Source organism: Betta splendens, chromosome 4 (assembly GCF_900634795.4).
Source record: "Betta splendens chromosome 4, fBetSpl5.4, whole genome shotgun sequence".
NCBI lineage: Eukaryota > Metazoa > Chordata > Actinopteri > Anabantiformes > Osphronemidae > Betta > Betta splendens.
Genome location: NC_040884.2, coordinates 17,137,784 through 17,156,688, shown reverse-complemented (window position 1 = coordinate 17,156,688; position 18,905 = coordinate 17,137,784). Strand labels below are relative to the sequence as shown.

Genomic DNA, 18,905 nt, shown 5'->3' with positions numbered 1-18,905 from the left:
TTCAGCATGCAGCATCGCTGCACTAAACGTCTACACTACTAAATAACTAACTATGTACATCTGATGGCCATTAAAATGGACAAACCACTACAGCACAAGCTCAAATTATCCAACTGGTTGTTGCAACAGATTGAATAAATGTTTTTGGGTTCATGTGTTAAGTAGCTTCAGCACATGATCAGAGAAGAAACCTGTTTGTTTCTAATATTACAGTAGTGTTTAATGCATTTATTGCTCACTGAAAAGATAAAATGGGGGAAACCCTTCGACTGCTGCTGCTTTGACTAAATGTCTGCGTGAGCTTTGCTGGAGCTAGCGTTTACCCTGGCAGCTGGCTTGTGTGCTGGATTGGCCCAAACATCCTGAGAGGCACAGTTATGAGAAAGGAAGAAAAACAAAAGTGACAATTAATAAAAAAACAAAAACCCACAGTTCTCTATTCGGAAGAAGCAAATAAAATGCTGGACAAGAGCGAAGGCTCAAATACGAGAAGGGTTGTGTTCAAGGTCAAACTAAAAGCATGGGAAAATGTTGAAAGGGCCGACAGCAGCATAGCGATGTGAGCAGAAGAGGTACAGACGAATACAGAGGGAGCTGTACACAGGATCTTGCATAGTACAGGTTTGTCAGTTGTGCTTTAGACTGCGTTGATCGTGCCTCGTCTGTCGGTACAGAGAATATAATGCCCTGCCTCGTAATAGCACCATGCGACGTCCTCACATCATCCATCCTTGAAAGGGACGGCCGGCCTTCGGTGTGGCTGCAGCAGATGATACGCTCCGAATGGCTCCCGTTGCCATAAACGGCAGTTAGCAGCCCTTTGGGTGTGCTGGATGTGCTTGTGTCTCTCGCCGTGTGTCGCTCCGGGTCTCGGCCCACGGACACGGACGGCGACGGCGAAGGCCGCGCTCAGACGCGGGCGGAGCCTCGGTGCTGATGCGGCAACAGTATGGGCAGGGTTATTGCTTTGAGGGCATTGCCGGGGCAGCTGAGGCTGCTGTGGCCCCGGCCGAGCAGCAGGGCGGCGGGCGCCTCGGCCCGCGGCGGGAGGAACACGGGGCAGGAGCGCGTGCGGGCGTGGCTCTTCTGGCCCCCGGCGTGGCAGATGAGCTCGCTGACGGTGCCCAGCGGGGGGAGGCGCTGGCGCCAGCGCTCGGCCCGGTCCTCCTTGTGCTTGATGGAGTACCACGTGAGGAAGATGAAGACGAAGCCCACGAACTTGAGGCTGGCGGCCAGGCCGAAGTAGACGAAGCGGAACGAGGTGACGTCGTACTCCCAGCAGGAGCCGTGGACGCCGCAGTCCTGCTGCCACAGCATGCAGGTGGTGTCGATCACGGCGCCGAAGTAGATGGGGGTGGGGATGTAGGCTGAGGAGGTGGAGGAGAGGTTCTTCAAATTAAAACGTCGTACATGTCAATGCTTATAATAACATTAAAAGATATTTAATTTGCTGCAGTGTCAACACTCAACCACATGGTGGCACCAGTGGGTTTCAAGTAGATCAGAGGCCCTACAGATGTACTACTAGTAGTGATTTATCTTACCGAGAGTTCGGAGCAAGACAAACTGCATCCCAAGAGCAAAAGGCCTTTCCTGCTCATCAACTGACCTGATAGGAAGAGAGAAACGCAAGGTGTAACCAACCACAGCCAAATGCAGACGCATCCGATGTGGATCGGAAGCAGCCGCCCCTTCACCTGAGCGTGACTATGATGGCCGACGGCTGGGCACAGGCGGTGATGAGCGTGACGATGAAGAGGAAGATGAGGAAGGGGATGAGCGTGTTGCAGGTGCGGTCGCACTTCCCCGACAGGGCGTGGCCGTTCTCGTTCAGGTAGGTCTTGACGATGACCAGCTGGAGCTGGTTGACCTGTCCCCCGGAGGACGGCGTGATGACCTGCCGGCTCTGGACGCAGCCGCAGTCCGTGTAGTTCCTCGTCTGGACGGCAGAATCCAGAATCAGCACAATTCAAGCTGCCGTACTTTACGTGTGCTTCCTTTTTTGTCCACAGAGCACCACGTGGAACCTGCAGTTGTACTGTGTGTTGGGACCGCTCACCCCGGCGCTGTCGTTCCCCACGGTGCTGCATCCGGCCAGGCAAGGGTTGAAATAGGTGATTCCGTCGGAGCCGCAGACCGGAGCGTACTCGTGGATCTTGCAGCCGCAGTTCACGTTGCAGCTGCCCGTCAGGTTCCTGTGGGTCATGGTCAGGGTGGGGCTGTGCAGATGGAGAAAGCAGCGGCCGGTCACATCTTCTGCACAAACAGGTGAGCTGAACGTGCCAGGATGCGTCTCATTGTCATGAGAACCCTTTGGTGATTTATTCCCCGATGCGGCATGTGTGATGTCTGACTGGACAGAGACGAGAGGCTGAGAAGGTGCCCCCCACCCCCCGCCAGCCACTGTGGGAACGGTCGCTCTAACGCAAACAGAACCGCGGCTTTGTCTGAACCAGGAGCAGCCAAGCGCATCCTGGGTTTTCTCTGGGAAGTGGCGCCGTGAGCCCAGCGGAACAGCCGGGGACGGGTCTTAACAACACACACACACACGCACGCACGCACACGGACACACACACACACACACACAAAACCCTGGTTGGGTTTCAAACTGAACAGGAGGAGAGGCAGGAAAAATCACGCTGCAGATTCTGATCAAGAGCCGCCTTAAATAACCCAATACAGTCAGAGTTAATTAAGCACAACAGCCAGTCTCCCAATCCTGCAAACCCGTGTCAGATATTGGTGAACAGCTGTGAACTTAATGTGCCTCTGGGCTGTGGAGGGTCAGCGATGTCCCTTTCTACTACATTGTTGGCCTGTCACCGTGAGCTATGGCTACACTAGCGTGTGAATGCCGGCCAGCGGCACAAAGGGTCGGCCCGGGTTAAACATTCCACATGTGGCTGCGACCAGCAAATAGTGAGCAGCTCTGTTCATAACGAGGAGCCTCGCGGAGTCGCACGTGCGTGTCGATCCCGGCTGAAACACCGGCTGCGCCTCCTGTGGGTCGCTCTTACCCGGTCGTGTAGGGGATGTTGATGCCTCCCAGGTTGATGCTCTCGCAGCCCACTATGAAGAGTGTGGAGAAGCAGAGCAGGGACACGCCGCTGCAGATCATGGCCAGCTTGGCCGACTCCCGGGCGCCCAGCTTTAGTTTCTTCACAATGTAGCCCCCCAGCATGATGCCCACGCCGGCGCTGGGCACGATGATCACACCTGGGAGAGAGATCAGACGGCGCCAGAGCAGGTGAGACGGGGAGAGAACGCGGCCCAGAAATAGAGCAGCTCATTAGTGAGAACCTTATTTATTGCTGTAAAACACGGCGTGTGTGTCAACAACGGGAGCGTCTGTTTATCTGACAGATTTAAATGCTTCAACCCCCACATCAGTCAGGAGGATCAACACAGACACAGGACAGGGACGAGAGATTGGAAGATTAAAATGCCAGCGTTACAGCAGCTCATCGTCCAGGAGGAGCCTTGAACTGACCAGTGTTCTATTGCTTGAATGCATTAATGTGAAGTAGCACTGGTTTTTCTAGGAAAAGCGATGATCACCAGAGAAATGTCAAAGCCACTTGGTCCATCTGGAAGCACAGCGCTCCCAGTTGCATCCCAGCACCTTGGCATCGCTCAGGCAGCCATGACTGCTTCCCCCCCCCCCCATGTGCCCTGACCCCTGGTATCCTGGCAACAGGCGGATGAGACAGCGAGGCAGTGCTATTGTGTAGGTGGGGGCGCGACAAAGCATGTGTTCACCAACACAATACTGGGCCTTGGCTAACAGACACGCTAACTCACCGGTGTAGATGCTGGCGTTGGAGGCGGGGATGCCAAACTGCGATTCGATGAATTTGGGGATGAAGGTGATGAAGGCCGTGACGATGGCGCACTCTGCCGTGTAGGACAGGCTGACGAACAGGAAGGTCATGTTGCTGAGGATCCTCAGAGCTGCTCGGGGGAGGTCTGGGACAAGGTGGAGACGACAGTGAAGTCAGCCACATGCAGTTTTATCTCTTAACTACAGCCTTTAAGTTAAGAATAGTCCCAGCTCTGTAATCCAAGCAAACCTTCTGTATTATTACAGGTGAGAACAGTGTGATATCACCGCACACATAGGAGCCAGTTTAACGTCTGCTTGAGGAACACCGTGTCCAGCTCGGTGGCCGTGAAGCAGAACATCCTGTGTTCTTGTCGCTCAAATGCAACCCGACCTGCGCGTTTGTGTAATATTGTGCAGCTGCTGATACACTGATCCCCGAGATGCAATATCACATGGGTTTTTTTCCCCCCTTTAGTGGAGAGAAACACAGAATCAGCGGCAAAACACAGACAACAGGAATCGGCTTCTTGCTCCCAACGAGGCAGATGCTTCTGGAGACAGTGACTCCCAGGAATTATTAGAAAAATTCTGTTTAAGTAAAAAAAAAAAAGTCTGCATAATGTCATCCCTTAAAATATAATCTTGGATTTTGGCTTACTGTTACATAAACCTGCAGGACCAAGCTGCAGTAATTAGTCCGACTGCTGGTGCATCAATGATGGAGGTTAATGGGCTTTTTGTCAACATTGGAACAATCCCTTACGAATCAGAACACAAGCACACATCAGCACAAAACGCCTTCAAAGACCACGTTCGGGGCTGGTACCCAGGAAATGATTGTTCTCAGATACGTGGTGCATCTGGGGATATGCTGGATTCGAATGGACCTCCAGGCCTGCAAGGTTGCAGGAAACTGCGTTTTCAGGGTCATCAGTGCAAAAAACCCTCAACAGGGCTGAGGTGCAGGATTTCAAGAGCTGCATGACAGAATGGGGATCTCTGCAGTCCACGGGGACCTCACACTGACGCCGGTGCTTTACTACACTAGGAAGAGGCAGCACTTGCAAAGCTTTGCATCACGGGAGGCAAGATTTTTCATCCGAAAGGTCACAAAAGGAGTCGCCCTCAAAAATAATTAAGTGGAGCATCTTTATTTAAATGAATTTGACCTTTGGGAGCAGATGCTAGTCAGAAAAATGTTGTGTGTGACCTTCACCATCTGTGGGAGTATTTTTGTATGTTGTCATGAGAACCTTCCATGTCTACTGTTCTTTTTACCTCTTTGTTATCTTCAGATTTGTCTGCTGTGTGTTGTTCCAAGATCAATCAAATAAAGCCATAAGGCATGGAGGAATTGACTCACATACTTCATACTACAAAGTGAAGAAAGAACGAATAAAAGGCATTCAGTGCGTCAAGTGGATTATCACTAACTAGGCGGCCAGTGTCGCTCAGCTCAGCACTACTGCAGCTAATCTTGCAGTAGGTGGGGAAACGTTAGCATCTGTCAGGCCTGTCCCAAACCAACAGGTAGAAATAGAACAGTGATGCTAATTATTCCGTTCCCGGGGAGCTGGACTGTGATCTCGTCTGGAGGGGGGACAGATGGTCCGAGGGTCTGTTGATGTCTGCAGCAGCTGCTCTCTCTCAGACTCTCAGACCACTGACTTGCATTAGCCGCCGCGCTTCCCATTTTGTTCCTTCTGTCTCAATCATCCGCTTTAAATGTCACTATTATGATGCATCTCTTTCAGCAGACCTGCCATAATACCGCTGTTAATAAGTACATCTTACAACTTATCAATAAATGTAAATAGGTCAGTGTCCAGAACAATCCGTAATAAAGTCGCTCCTTAAAGTACGTTGGGATTTCTCCGCTTTGCTTTTGTGCGTTTGCTGAGAACAATCATTTCATTTCAGCATTACCCCTCAAGGAGTGATGAATTTGTGCTCCGTAGACAAACACGCTCGGCTCCATCGAAAAGGACACACACAGCACTAAAACACATTACAGAACCAAACAAACAGTGAAGTCCTCGAGTCTGCAGAATTGACCACAGTTTGCACAACAGCCTAAAACATGGTGCTGGGACAAGGAGAGGAGCAGGAGAGCGAGCAGTTGTCTGAGCAGGCGATCATCCATTCAGGGCCACAGAATCCAGTTTTAGCTGCTCTCACAACAATGAGCGCGTGCCACTTTAAATACATGTTAGACTTTAGGACTGTGCGGGAGAAAATGTGTCCGCTCCCGTTTGGCTCTGCTGCTCCGCCTGTCTGCTCCTGTGTGTGCAAACGTGACCGAGTTCCCACGAGAGCTCATTTAAGGGGGGGGAGAGCGAGAGAGGGAACCAGAGAGAACCGCCCGACAGGGAGAAGTGAGACCAGACGACGCTGGGAAACACTACGACTGGGCTCCGCTTAACCAGAGGGGAAACCAGGAGATTCCTGGCGCATTCGCTTCAGAGGAGACGCAAAATGTGGTCTGATTGATGCGGAGCAGCAGAAGTCCAGTAAAACCGCCGATGCTGACAGTAAATTATCAGCTTCATTTGGCAACGTTGCAGACAACCTGCTCAATCATCAATCAATAGCATCTACGGGGTATCTCAGTGGAATTTCCACTATTAGATAATGTCTAATCTTGACTATTGATTGGATCTTGAACCATTTGTTCATCAATAGTTCACAGTTCCTTTGTATAAAAGGGACTTATAGGCGTCCTCACCTTTGATGTCTTTCCCGAAGCCCATAGACGAGGACACATTCTGACTTTTGCCACTGGATTTCTCCTTCATCACGTCGTCATCGCTGGACACGTCGTCCGGCGAGCCCATCTTTTTCTTCTTCCTCCTCTTCTTGTGGCGCGGAGGCAGCTTTTTGGGGAAGGCGAACATCGGAAAGATGACCAGAAGCATGGCGATGGCGCACAGGAGGAAGCCGCTCCACCTGAAGGACACGGACCCGTAAGCGAGCGCATGTGAGAGAGTGTGTGTCTGTGTGTGTGTGTGTACCATGCTTACCAGTTGCCAACAAAGCGGGGGTCACTCTGGTCGATGCTGATGGCGCTTTTGGGGTCGACGTAGAAGCCGATGAGGACGCCACCCAGGAGGTAGCCGGCTGCAGGTCCCAGTGCTCCCATCACATACATAATGGCTGGAGACAGAAACAATCAAACAAAAACTGTGAATACAGTACTTAAGGACCCCGTGTCTACTTCCTACTATCAAACCATTTATGAAAGTGTCAAAGGTCTCGCTTTGACCCGAGGAGGGTCTCAGGCCGTCAAGCAGCCATTCAAGCTCTCTTACTTTGCCACAGGAAGGAAGACAATCATTAAAACCAGATAACCTTTGGAAAAACCTCCTGAGGACGTCCAGCAGCAACACAAGGTGAATTTACCAGCTGTGGCCAGGGGCAAACGCATACATGACAAGCCTCTCACCCACAGTCAGGCGTAATCTTCATTTTTCCCAGCACCCAGCGACAAACCTCCCTCAGATGCTGCTGTACATGTATGTACATGCCTCTCTATGCATCTAGCGCAGCCTTCCTCCACCTTCATCTTTCCCTCTGCTGCTTCTCATATCCTGATCATAGGAGTAATTTCACTGCGGCAGTCCAACCGTGACACGGTGAGGCAGGACTTCACCACCCAGAGACAATGAACCACTAATTAAAGTGAGTGCACATGACATGAAGTCCTATCTTCTTTTCTCCATCTATGAATTCTCACTAGACTCAAGCAGCTACTCGGTGCTACGCTGCAATGTCACTTCCACCTTCAAACCCCCGTGTGACGGCGCCGAGTCCGTTTCCCAACACGCCATCCTTTAAACACCAGGTGCATCCAGCCTCTCAGATGGGCACCGAGTGTGGTCCCATGCCTGCCCTTCAGTCTTCATCCCCCCCCTCTCTCAGGCTGTGGCTGTATTTCATCCCCCTCGGGTGATTGTGCAAGCACCTGTGTTGCCACTCCATCCATCATGTTAACAGCGTTCTGCCTGATCGGAGGACGAAGGGGGTCATAAACTGCGTGACTCATCGCCAGGCGCTGCCCACTTGGCACCGCCGGAATAGTTTGGGATCAGTGTGTTTGGGGGTGGGGGGGTGAACTCGGGGGCTGAAGGGCAGAGGAACACGCTGGCCGACGCAGGCTTCCACCCAGTGACGCGTTGCACCCGTGCGTTCCACGTCACATGACTTCCCCCACGCGTGGAAGTAATGGATTAGCAGCTCCTGCGCTGTGGTTATTGGCCATTCAGTCTTATGTTATACAAAGTCAGCATCTAAAGCAGCTTGGTGGCCATTCAATCTGGCGCGGTAATGTTTTGTGCTTACTTTGCTCAATGCGTCCGACATGCATGAAAAGATACAAATTGAGGAGAGAAGTCGCAGCGTGCGCGTTGACACATTACAGGCAGAATCCAATATCAGCAAAATGATATTAATGAGGTATGAGAAAGTGTTTACTGCAAAAGAACGCGCCGGGGAGCAGCTTTACACAGTCCCTCTGAGCATCTGCATTCACACGTGAGCACGTGAGTCAGGAAAGGTGCACGCTCAAGGGTGGAAGACTCCACAATAGGTCAATAAGAGGCAATAAAGGGCAGATATGGAAAATATATAAGTTGGGGAGGAGGAGGAGGGGCGGCACTGTATTCCGTGGCCTTTAACAGCTTGCTCAGCAACATCCTGCTCATATCTAACCTTCAGAGACCGGCGCTGCTCTGTTGAGCCACCTCCACACTCACCGCTCCTCCTGGCTCTTTGTATTCATGACTCATTCAGAGCTGGGAGGAATGAATGAGGGGAGACGGAGAAGGATGGCGGAAAGGAGCACAACGAGTGAATCTGGGTGCGTGGCCACCTGGACACATTCACCTTCAGGTGTCTCCATCTCAGACGACTGAGAATCTCCACCAGAGCACAGCTCTCCCAGTTCTCACAGCTCTGGCTGTGAATGGAATTTCAGGCATAACAATGAAATGGCGTTCCATCCCCCCGCCTCCCGTGACCCCGCGTGCTCCTCGCCCCTGTGAGCAGCAGCAGCAGCGAGTGAGGGAGGAGAACCTGCAGCAACCCCAAGCCGATGAGGAAGCACATCCCACCTAATGGAGCAGCTCCCCAGAGGCCCAGCTAATTAACGCAGATTAATGGTTGGATTTATTTACATGGGCGGAACATAAGGACGGGCGCCAGAACAGAACAGGGTCTTGTCGCCATCCTGCAACAGAGGATGCGGCGGTATGAGCCCGGTCCTTAGCTTAGTCTCTATGAATATTGTAGCGCTCCGCCTGGCCGTTGGCCTACGCGGCTCCGTCAGCATCCGAACAAGCGTGGACGGCTGGCAGCCACTCAACAACCTTGGATTTGTATTCACTGTCGAAGCTGCGTAACCTCCAGGAGACGCAGTCACATTTTCCCCTCGCAGCCTTTACTCGACAGACACGTCGTGATGATTTACGTAGCATTATGCGTTGCACAGAACCGGCAGGGCTATAATTGATTTTCCCACCAGCTGTGTGACAGAAAAAGAATGTTAAAAAGAGCTGTCCTGACCCCTGAGACAAGAGTGGAATAGGAGGGATGATGGCGTTGTCACGGCAACCTGCTGATACAGCAGTGTCTTCTTACAACTGCTAACCTTACAGTTTTACCCAGAGGGCATGTGTGGGGCCCGAGGTGACACACAGGTCCACACACTGGGCGGTTGGACGAGCTGCGTCAAGCAAATTATTTAACAGGCATATTTTCTTTAAATCCATCTGCAGTGTTTTCATCTTCGGTGCAACGCGTTCCGAGACCGAAATAGCGTCGGAGCAACTAATTCAAATAAATGTATGACGGGAAAGAGCAAATTAGCATTCGCAGCCTTGGGAGAGGAGTCATCTCTACATAACCGTGCACACTCGCATTAAACCTCGTCATCAAACACACACAAGTGAATAATGAACAACTGATTCATATGGTTGGATGTACCGATGCTCCTATAGAGTGAGAACCGACACAAGCCTGAATGTAACTCAGGTGTAAATCAAGAGAGAGAATGAAGTGGGCAGAAAAAGCTATTACAGTTTCTATTAAGTCGGAGAATAAATGAATACAAGCTGCCTCCCTCACTGGACAGACAGCTGAGACAGAGAGGGAGCGGGTCAAATGTTGTACCAGAATGATTTAAGCCAACACTGTGTTCCCTTTTAAATGATGCATGTTTGTGAACACAGCACAGTCTCCAGAAGTTCTACGTGGTGCTTGCATCCTTCAGGCAGAGCAGTGGGCGGTAAAAGGCTGCTTTAACTGAGCACCGGGCGATGCAGGATGTGGTGAATGTTTTAATGGAGTCGGAACCTTAATTGTGTAGCACAGGCTGGTACGGAATGTACCGAGCATTGTGTAGAGAACAAAATCGTCAACGCCATCAAAGCCTTTCAGACGGAGACCACCCCTCGGGCCGCCGGGACCCTGAGCATTACCGCTATAAGCCTCTTAAGCCAAGATATGACTCGTCACATGACACGAGGAGCCACGAGGCGCCGGTCATGAGGTGACAAACGCACCGCGGCCAGGTCTCTGCTGGGAAAAAAAAGCCTGGACCCTAACGAGTTCTTTATTTTCCTGCCGCTCTGCCGATGCAGGGGTTCCCCAAGCTGGCTCCGCGAAATCAAATATTTAGAAATGAAAGCAAAGAGAATAGGGGGTGGGGGTTCTCTATTTTTAGCTGCTCCCCAGCTGCAGGGAAGGAAGAGGCTGCAGCACAGCAGCTCCTAGCAGCCATGTAGGCTTTTCCAACGCTCATCCAAACGGGCTCATGGATGCAGGACTGGACCTGGTTCTGTGAGGGGGGGGGTCCGACCCGTGGCCCCATGTGATCTGCACATCTCCTCACCTGCATAGCCGGCTGCTCCTGCTGCTGATGTCTATGGGAATACACCTAATAGGCCCAAAACGGGGGGGGGGGGGGGGGGGGGGGGCATGCAAAGCTGCAGAAAATCAACTGAGAGCACGGCGATGGAAGAGAACCCGGGCAGGGATGCGAATGAGACCTCACTCTGCTGCATTAAAGATGCGAGTGGGCCGCGAGACGGGAAAAACCCTCCGTTTGCTACTAAACACTTCAAATCTGAACTTTTTACGTACATTGACTTGATCCTGGTATTAAATTTCATTTCTCACCCGCAGCCAGAAGACATTTGAGTCAATGCCGTGCACAAACATTGGGGGAGGTTTTCTCCCTGGAAGCAGTTTGGGATCAATACAGCTGAGCTCCTCACAGACCCACAGCTCGGACCGACTGGCTCAGAGAGGTCCACAGGCACAGACCAAGAGAAATGGGTTCATTCCCTCATGCCTCCGCACTTTCTAATATCTCACACAGGAAATCTTTAGCTCTCCCATTGTCTAATCCATCATCTTTTATTGTGAGTTTAAATAAGATTTGAACAAATACATAAAACCCTCAGAAATAAAAACGATATTAGTCACTGTGTATTTGCGGCTCAGCTCTTTTCACATTTCAGAATTTCTCGAGGCGGCTCTAAATTATACATTCATTCACTTTGACTAATTAAGTGGTGCTGAAACTTGCTTTTAGCGAGGCGACAACAGCTGGTACCTTCTCTGTGCCAACGCAGAGACGACGCTTGATTTACAAACTGCAAAATCTAAGGTCATCGGTGCAAACAACTGCACACGAAGACAAGCTAACGAGAGGAGACAACGCAAACTGTCGCCGTCATCGGACACAAAGAGTGTGGGTTCAGATGGTCAGTTAAATGAAATCATCGCTGTGCCCTGAGTAGCTTCCTCCACCACTTGACATTAGCACAGTTAACATTAAACCGTTCAAAAGACAGTGTCGACCCGAACTGCTTGATCCCCTATTATCAAAACAAACACACACGAACGGAGCGATGCCTCGCTGTCTGGTACCGGCGTGTGTTTGTCCATGCACAGAAAACGTTCCAGTGTTTGAGGGGGTGCCAGCAAATCTCTCAGCTGGTGAGTGACAATGCATGAAGCATCTGGCCTGTGTGTGTGTGTGTGTGTGTGTGTGTGTGTGTGTGTGTGTGTGTGTGTGTGTGTGTGTGTGTGTGTGTGTGTGTGTGTGTGTGTGTGAATCCATTACAGCAGCCGTCTGGTTCACAGTGCTAAAGCAATAGCTACACTCATCTTCAACCACTCATTGTCAGCAGCTCCTCCTCCAGCTGCTTCCCAGAAGGAAAGTAAATAAGGAGGATGCTGATGCAGAACCAACAGGGCTTGTAAGGCTTATACAAAGACAGTCAATAGCAGCTCATGAGTTGTTTATAACATGAGATCAGTTTGAATCTCTAATTATTTAGCCACTGTTCTTCATGCACACTGGTGTATTCTGAAGTTCCTTTCAGCTCCATTTCTTTTGAAACAATGAAAATATTTTAATGATTTGGATTGGGATAGACTTGACTCACATCCTGAAAGATAAGCAGCCAAACGGGAATAACTGAGCTTATGTGATCGTAACCATGAATCAGCCGATTACTGTTTTTCTGAATATAATTACTACAGCAGATGGAGTGATGACAAAGCACAGTTGTGCAGTTCTTCATGCCATCGACGCAGGTGAGGAGCGGACGACGCCGGCTTTGTTTTGCAGATGGGTCTAGCGCACACACACACACGCACGCACACACACATACACACACACACGCATCTACCCACAGGCACAGATGTTTGAATGCCTCTGCACTCAGGAGCCGGTTAGAGTTTCAGGAAGAGGAGGTTTCATACCTAACAGCAGGTGCACAGACACTCTGCATGTAAACTACATCCTCACCACAGCTCCCACCAGCTGAGCAAGTCAGGGCGACTCCTGTCTCTGCAATGAGCTGCATCGCAGTTCCATGTTATCCTGATAACATGAGTTATATAATGTACAGCCAGTACACTACATTTAGTGGCATAGAGCACAGAACTTTTTTTATATTTTATCTCTGTCTTTGGCTTCGTGTGCCACAGTCATCCCACAGGGTGAGGTCAGAGGTCACCCATCTCCCTCAGAGAGAGCTCCTGTCCCTCCAGGTAGCTCAGCACAGATGGGTCTGCGATACGCAGCCAGCAGAGTCTGGGAACACTTGAGGTCAGAAAAGGACAAAGTCCACATTCACTCAAAAATGCAAACCAACAATTAATGCGAGGCATAATAAAATAAAACAGCTACTGTATTTATGCCCATATGGAAAGTATTTGTTGATATTATCCTCATAGCACATTTTCACCCACCACTGCATTTTTATCCTTGGTGTGGTCTTACACTCGCGTAAATTCCTTCACCACTTCTCCCTCCGGCAGCCCTCCCTCCCTTCCTCCCCTCATTTTCCATTTTTGCAGCACAGGGGTCAAGGAGAACAATAGCCAGTTCACCACTTTAAGGGCATAACGACAGCAGCGTGGAGGATGGGTTTTTCTGTCTCTGAAGCAAAACAACACCACCCCAAAGGGCTGAATTAACATGAAGGACGGGCTGAGCAGCGCAGATAAGATGCCCACGAAGCACAGAAAGGAACGTTATTCAGCTGCATGTGGATGTTCAGGCTGCGTAACTGCGTGATCTGGCGAGAGCTGACACAGGTCAGAGGGGTCTCAACCCAGAGCGCCGCAGCCAGAGCTCCAGCCTTCTTTGGTCAAACAGCAGCTCACAGCATTCGCACCGCGCGATCAACGCTTCAGTGAAGCCGTCAGAAAACTTGAGCCATCTTTGGGACGTTCTCTAATTTTAACCTGAGTCAACAGACACGAGGGCTCAGGGAGGAACAACGTGGATCAAACACCCAGCAGGAACAAAGGGAAAAAGGCCAAATGTCCATTATTTCCTGGAAAACAAAAGGTTTCAGTGCTATCGCAAAAGCCTCTTGAGGCATTTCCCCAGGAATCTTCCCACACTCCAGAGTACAATACTGAAAAACAGTCAGTGAGCCTGAACAATGACGCTACACTTCAGCTGTTGTGCCCTTGGAAACATGTTTGAAAATTCCCTGTATCTATAATAATCCATGGCTCCAAATCACACGCGGAGTCGCCGGTGACATCGGATCATCCGTAGTAGCAGCGGCCGTGGTCGGAGCTGGCAGCCCTGCAGACTCAAGCTGCTGAGCAGCCTCAGGGGTCTGTGTGTCCAACACGGGCCAGATGAAACCCAAGCAGCCTCCTTTGTGTGTGTGCCAGTCTCTTCAGAGGCCCAAACGTGGACCCCGACCAAACCCTGAAACACGAGCCGTCGCCCGCGGGGCAGAAATGGAGGAGGGAGAAGGTGGGACGCACGCATCTGCTTTGGCAGAGCAGGACACGCACTTTAATGAAATTGACTGAACGAGCACAGGGAGCGCAGCATCGGGATCACGACTGATAATCCCCTGGTGGAAAATAAAACACAGGGAGGTTTAAGCGTAAGCGAAGCGAGTCTTCTTCCCCGTCCGTCTTGTCTTATTTGCAGGAGACACACACACACACACGGGCTTCAAGAGGCTGAGAACAACTGTGCTTTCTGAATTTGTCACACCTCTGTCTCTGCGTATCAGGGAGCACAGACAAAGCGGTGTTCAGGCGCTTCTTGCATGCGCCTGTGTTGGCTCGTCTTTTCCAGGCGCCACCTCTCCTCCCTCCTTGGAAAATAAAAGCTCTGTGCAGTCCCGCTGTGTTCAACAGGGGCAGAAGTAATTGATTTTCATAGTTTTCAAATCTAATAAAATATTAATCACGCCAAGGACCAAAAACACACACTGGTATTTTACTGTGTTGCAAAGCTGTTAATAAAACTGGAGGACCAGGAGGAATCCGTGAACCTTAAGAGAGAGACGTGGTAATAAAAAGTCATTTTAAAAGGCTTCACAGCTTCACGTTTGTTCACACATCCTGTACAAGAGGTGAGATCGTGACAGATGAGAGGCGACGGCGGCAGATGAATGCAAACAGCCGCCTTTAAACCAAACCGAGCGGCTTCTCAGGGAAGATGAGGATTCACCATAGTGACACGGGTGGCATCCCGTAAATCTGTCAGAGCCGAAGACTGGAGAACGTGGAAACGTGCACAAAGCGGCTACTTGAGCTCAGAATAAAAAGCTCTTCCACCACCAGATTAAAGCAGGTTGAGGATAGAGATGTGGGGCCAGAGCTGGGAAGTGGGGTAACCACTCAGAAGGAATGTTCGCATACTAAAAGACAACATTTTGACAGAAAACGACACACACTCAATCTCTCTCCCACCCCTCAGTCTGAAGCGCATTGTCCTGAAAAGGCAAGCGACTCCTCCCTCTGAGCGAAAGGCTGAAACAAGGGTTTAATGAGCGGGTTTTGTGAAGGGGGAAATGGGAAAAATGAATAAACCTCCACGTTCAGTTACTGCAATTCACTATGGAATATGACAACACGCCTCTAGGAAGATGTCAGAGATTAGAACCGCGCTCCAAACACCTGAATGAGAGAGGCGCTCGGTTACCATGGTTATCTGTGGCGTATTCGTGGAGTATCGGAAACATGAATCAAGGACTCTGTTTTCCACTAATCTGCTCGCCCTGACGCATGAGATCATCTCTGTTTTGAGGCAAAATAGATTATGTCTCAGATTTCTCAGGAAAACGAGGCACCAAGGTGACTGGAGCGGACGCGCTCGCCATCGCTGCGTCTCTACCGGAGGAGACGCCTCTCGGTGGACTGTGACCTCTCAATGAGCGTGTCGGGCCCCGGTGCGTCCGCTGTTAACACCAAGGTGTGGTATTTGAGGTCATTTCCCCAGTCGGTTCAATGGGAGCCTTGGCTTCCTGTGACGCAGGGAATGGGATCAATACTGGACCTCGTGGGCAGCAACGGGACTCCAGGGACCAGGAGGAAAGCCTGGTGTCAGGTGGTTGCTCTGCCTGAGCCCCAGTGCTCAGTGTTGATACGGCCATGAACACTGTATATATGCAAATGATGAGTGGAGTGAAATATTTGCCAGTGTATTGGTTAACCAAGCAAATAATCAACTCCAATAAGCTCAATTAATCTTAAGTCGTTCATCACGCTAAATGCAAGCACAGAGGTTCTAGCATCAGAACCGAGCATTCATGTCAGAGTCTTTAGCTCTGGACCCCCACTTCAGTCAGTCTGTCAGTGGGACATGGACATGATTTTCCACAGCAGGATGCCCCACGTCCCACTAACCCAAGTCCAGAGCACAACTATTCACAGGCAGAACAATTAAATGGCAGCAAAGCCCCGTGCAGCAGAAATGTCCGAGCGCGTCAACGTGGACCAATGTCACCGTCACAGGCAACAACGTGCTAACTCTCACCCGCCTGAACGCGAGGACGCGTTACTCTGCCGCTGCCAGACGCGCGCGTACGGACGATGGCGGACCATTAACCATAAGCGCCTCTCTTCACATTCCTCTCTCATGTGAGTCCAGGGTTGACTTTGCAGCCTCTTTATTTACCCCAGCGTGGTGTAGAGGTTACAAGCTGTGAGGGATTAAACCAAAAGAACACAGGGCTTGTCAATGGGGGGGGGGCATTGTTGAACTCTGTGGGTCTGCACACATGCACATACCTTCCTGTTCGACATCAGACCCAACCGTGAGACCGTTTGACAATACCAAGATCTATTTATAAGCAAAATGAGATTAACAGTAATTGTGTTAGAGACCGCTGACTGTGAGCCCAGAGTGTTGCATCCGTCCAGTCACATGCCACACGTCTGTGATTTCTACTAACAGCGAGAGGAATGAAAAGGCAGCTCTCAGTGTCAAATAGCTCAGAGGACACGTCCGGCTCGGCTTACCCAGGTAGAGCGAGGCGTTCTCCTTCTTCACGTTGTCATCCAGGTAGGTGGGCCCCAGCGTGTAGATCGGCGTGGACCCCATGCCCACCAGGATCTGGGCGCAGATGAACAGGGCCACGTACAGGTCGTGCTCGTTGCCCTCCTGGTCGCGGGGGCACGACGCCACATCCAGCAGGTCGCGCCCGCTGAGGTTGCCGCTCTGACACAGGCCCTCGCGACCCGCCGACGAGTTCATCTCCTGGATCTGGTAGGGCGGCGAGATGAAGTGGGGCAGGGAGAACAGGGCGGCCCCTATGGCGATGACCACGCCGCCCACGGCCAGCCAGCGCGGCCGCTGGCCCCTGCCGCCGAAGTAGGAGATGAAGACCACCACCAGCAGGCTGCCGATGTCGAAGCAGCTGACCAGGAGGCCGGACTCGGAGCTGCGGAGGCTGTAGCGCTTCTCGATGGTGGTGATGACGCTGCTCAGGTAGCCTGAAACCATCAGGGACTGGATGAAGGTCAGGTAGCACATGCAAAACAGGAAGCAGCGGGAGTCCCTCAGGATGACCCGCACGTACTTCCTGGATGGGATGCGGATAAGGCGGGCGAAGGAGAAGCCAAGTTTGCCCCCGGCGCCGGCGCCGGCAGCCCTGCGACCCTGCGCGGGCAGAGAGCTGCTGAGCCCCACCGTGCTGGACGCCGAGGGGGACAGGTCCGTCTTCACGGACGGGGACTCGGCTTGGACCCAGTCCGGGGTCCTGGCCCGGAGCTCGGCGCTCTGGTCCACGGCCACGCGGGCCGGCTGGGGCTCGGCGGCCTTGCAGGCGGCCCGGCTCGGCCCGTTGAGGATGGGCAGGCTCCTGGACTTGAAGCTGTTCTCCAACTCCACGTACTGGTCCCGGAGCTCGCAGATCTCCAGACGCTCCGAGAGGTCGCTGCACGTCTCGTCGTTTTCCAACGAAGCCATGGTGCAGCCGGACTCGCGGCTTCAATCAGCTCCCGGCTGCGCTGACAAGTCAGTCAGCGACTAGTGCCACATGAGGACGCAAGGACGCTGCTGCAGGGCTGAGTCCTGCCAGTAGGACTGAACCCCTCTAGCTCTGTGCATATTTTATTCCATTTTCCTATTTACAGCAGGGCTGTTCTGTCACAACAAGACTCTAAGGCTGTACATCAGGGCCACGATGTCCTTAGAAATCACCGAACTAAGGCTGAATATAGCAGGACATCACTTTTCTTCAGATTATAATTTGTGTTAGGATTACAGAAATAAACTATAAACCGAAATGCAACTAAGAAACGGAGCTGGATTTGGAGTGCTCCCCTAATTTGGGTTTCCCATGCTGATGTTGTATTTTATGGCTCTTTGTTAGTTTTGCTTTGCTTCACCCCACAGCTGTGCAGCATCCTAGAAAAAAAGATCAAAGCAAAAACACCAAAACATTATTAATCAGTAATATATAATTATCTAATGAATAAACGTTTATATTCCGATCAAATCTATCCTTCTTTTTGACATAATGCCCACACTAGATTCACGGGCCACTCGCTAAACTGCCGGACACAATAAAACAGAGCCATTCAAAACCAGAAATGATCCACACGCGCAATCAGCTGCGTGTTAAACTGACATCCAGCCCTCCTTTGTTTAAATCGAGAAATAGAGCCAGAGAACAAAAGACCACGCTGTCCGCAAACGTCTCAATCATGACTTCGAAAAAGAAAACAAACCCCCGAACAATAAGTGTCGACCTCGCCTGAAACGACAACAAGTACAATTTGACATAACTCCATAGAAAAGCAAGAGGGTGAGAGGACTGTGATACTCACACAGGACAGACAGAGGTAGCCTGTTGTTGTCTACGGAGCGGCCACTCACTCAATAAGCCTGCCTGATACGGTAGCTACAGCTGCTGCTGGTGAGGAGTTCACGGACTGTAGGACTTTGTAACACCAGCTCATGTCGTGTGTTTTACAATCTTATCTCGAAACAGTTACCACGTAAATACCCCTAACATTATCACGAGCACATCCTCTTTTCTCTTTTATTGATGCTTAATCTAACCAACATATATAGAGCACTACTATTTACAGAGACCGTGCACCGACGTTAAATAGAGCAGGTGACATGAACGCACCGAATCGTGGGGGTACGTTGTTTCTCATCGCATTCACACTGGGATTTGTAGTTTCTGTGGGAGTCTAACGCGCGCCCACGTTCTCATTTAACGCTAAAGAAAACAGAGTTAAGAAACAGCGACTTTCTGAAACACAGGCCACGCTGGTTTCTGTTATTAATGCTGCTACC

The 18,905-nt window shown here is 51.0% G+C and overlaps 1 protein-coding gene across 2 annotated transcripts; it reads right to left on the bottom strand.

Moving 5' to 3' along the window:
• Window positions 1-226: 226 nt before the first annotated feature.
• LOC114854260 (solute carrier organic anion transporter family member 5A1) lies at window positions 227-18,601 on the bottom strand. 2 transcript variants are annotated; one of them, XM_055507718.1, is made up of 10 exons: window positions 18,428-18,601; window positions 16,616-18,005; window positions 6,844-6,976; window positions 6,549-6,769; window positions 3,802-3,966; window positions 3,018-3,216; window positions 2,060-2,219; window positions 1,744-1,939; window positions 1,545-1,613; window positions 227-1,367 (listed from the first exon to the last, which is right to left on the bottom strand). In XM_055507718.1, the coding sequence occupies exons 2-10, from the start codon at window positions 17,562-17,564 to the stop codon at window positions 910-912; spliced, it is 2,550 nt and encodes an 849-aa protein (XP_055363693.1). In that variant the 5' UTR covers window positions 17,565-18,005; window positions 18,428-18,601; the 3' UTR covers window positions 227-909. The 2 variants fall into 2 exon arrangements, with proteins under 2 accessions (XP_055363693.1, XP_029004339.1); XM_029148506.3 differs by having other exon boundaries at window positions 1,545-1,609; window positions 1,698-1,939; window positions 18,428-18,591.
• Between the last annotated feature and the right edge of the window lie 304 nt (window positions 18,602-18,905).

Coding starts and splice junctions, on each gene's coding strand:
- LOC114854260 (XM_029148506.3), bottom strand. CDS start 17,564: ATGGCTTCGTTGGAAAACGACGAGACGTGCAGCGACCTCTCGGAGCGT. Junction 6,977..16,615: donor GAACGCCTCGCTCTACCTGG/GTAAGCCGAGCC, acceptor TTCTGTCTCCAG/CCATTATGTATGTGATGGGA. Junction 6,770..6,843: donor CCCCGCTTTGTTGGCAACTG/GTAAGCATGGTA, acceptor CGTGTCCTTCAG/GTGGAGCGGCTTCCTCCTGT.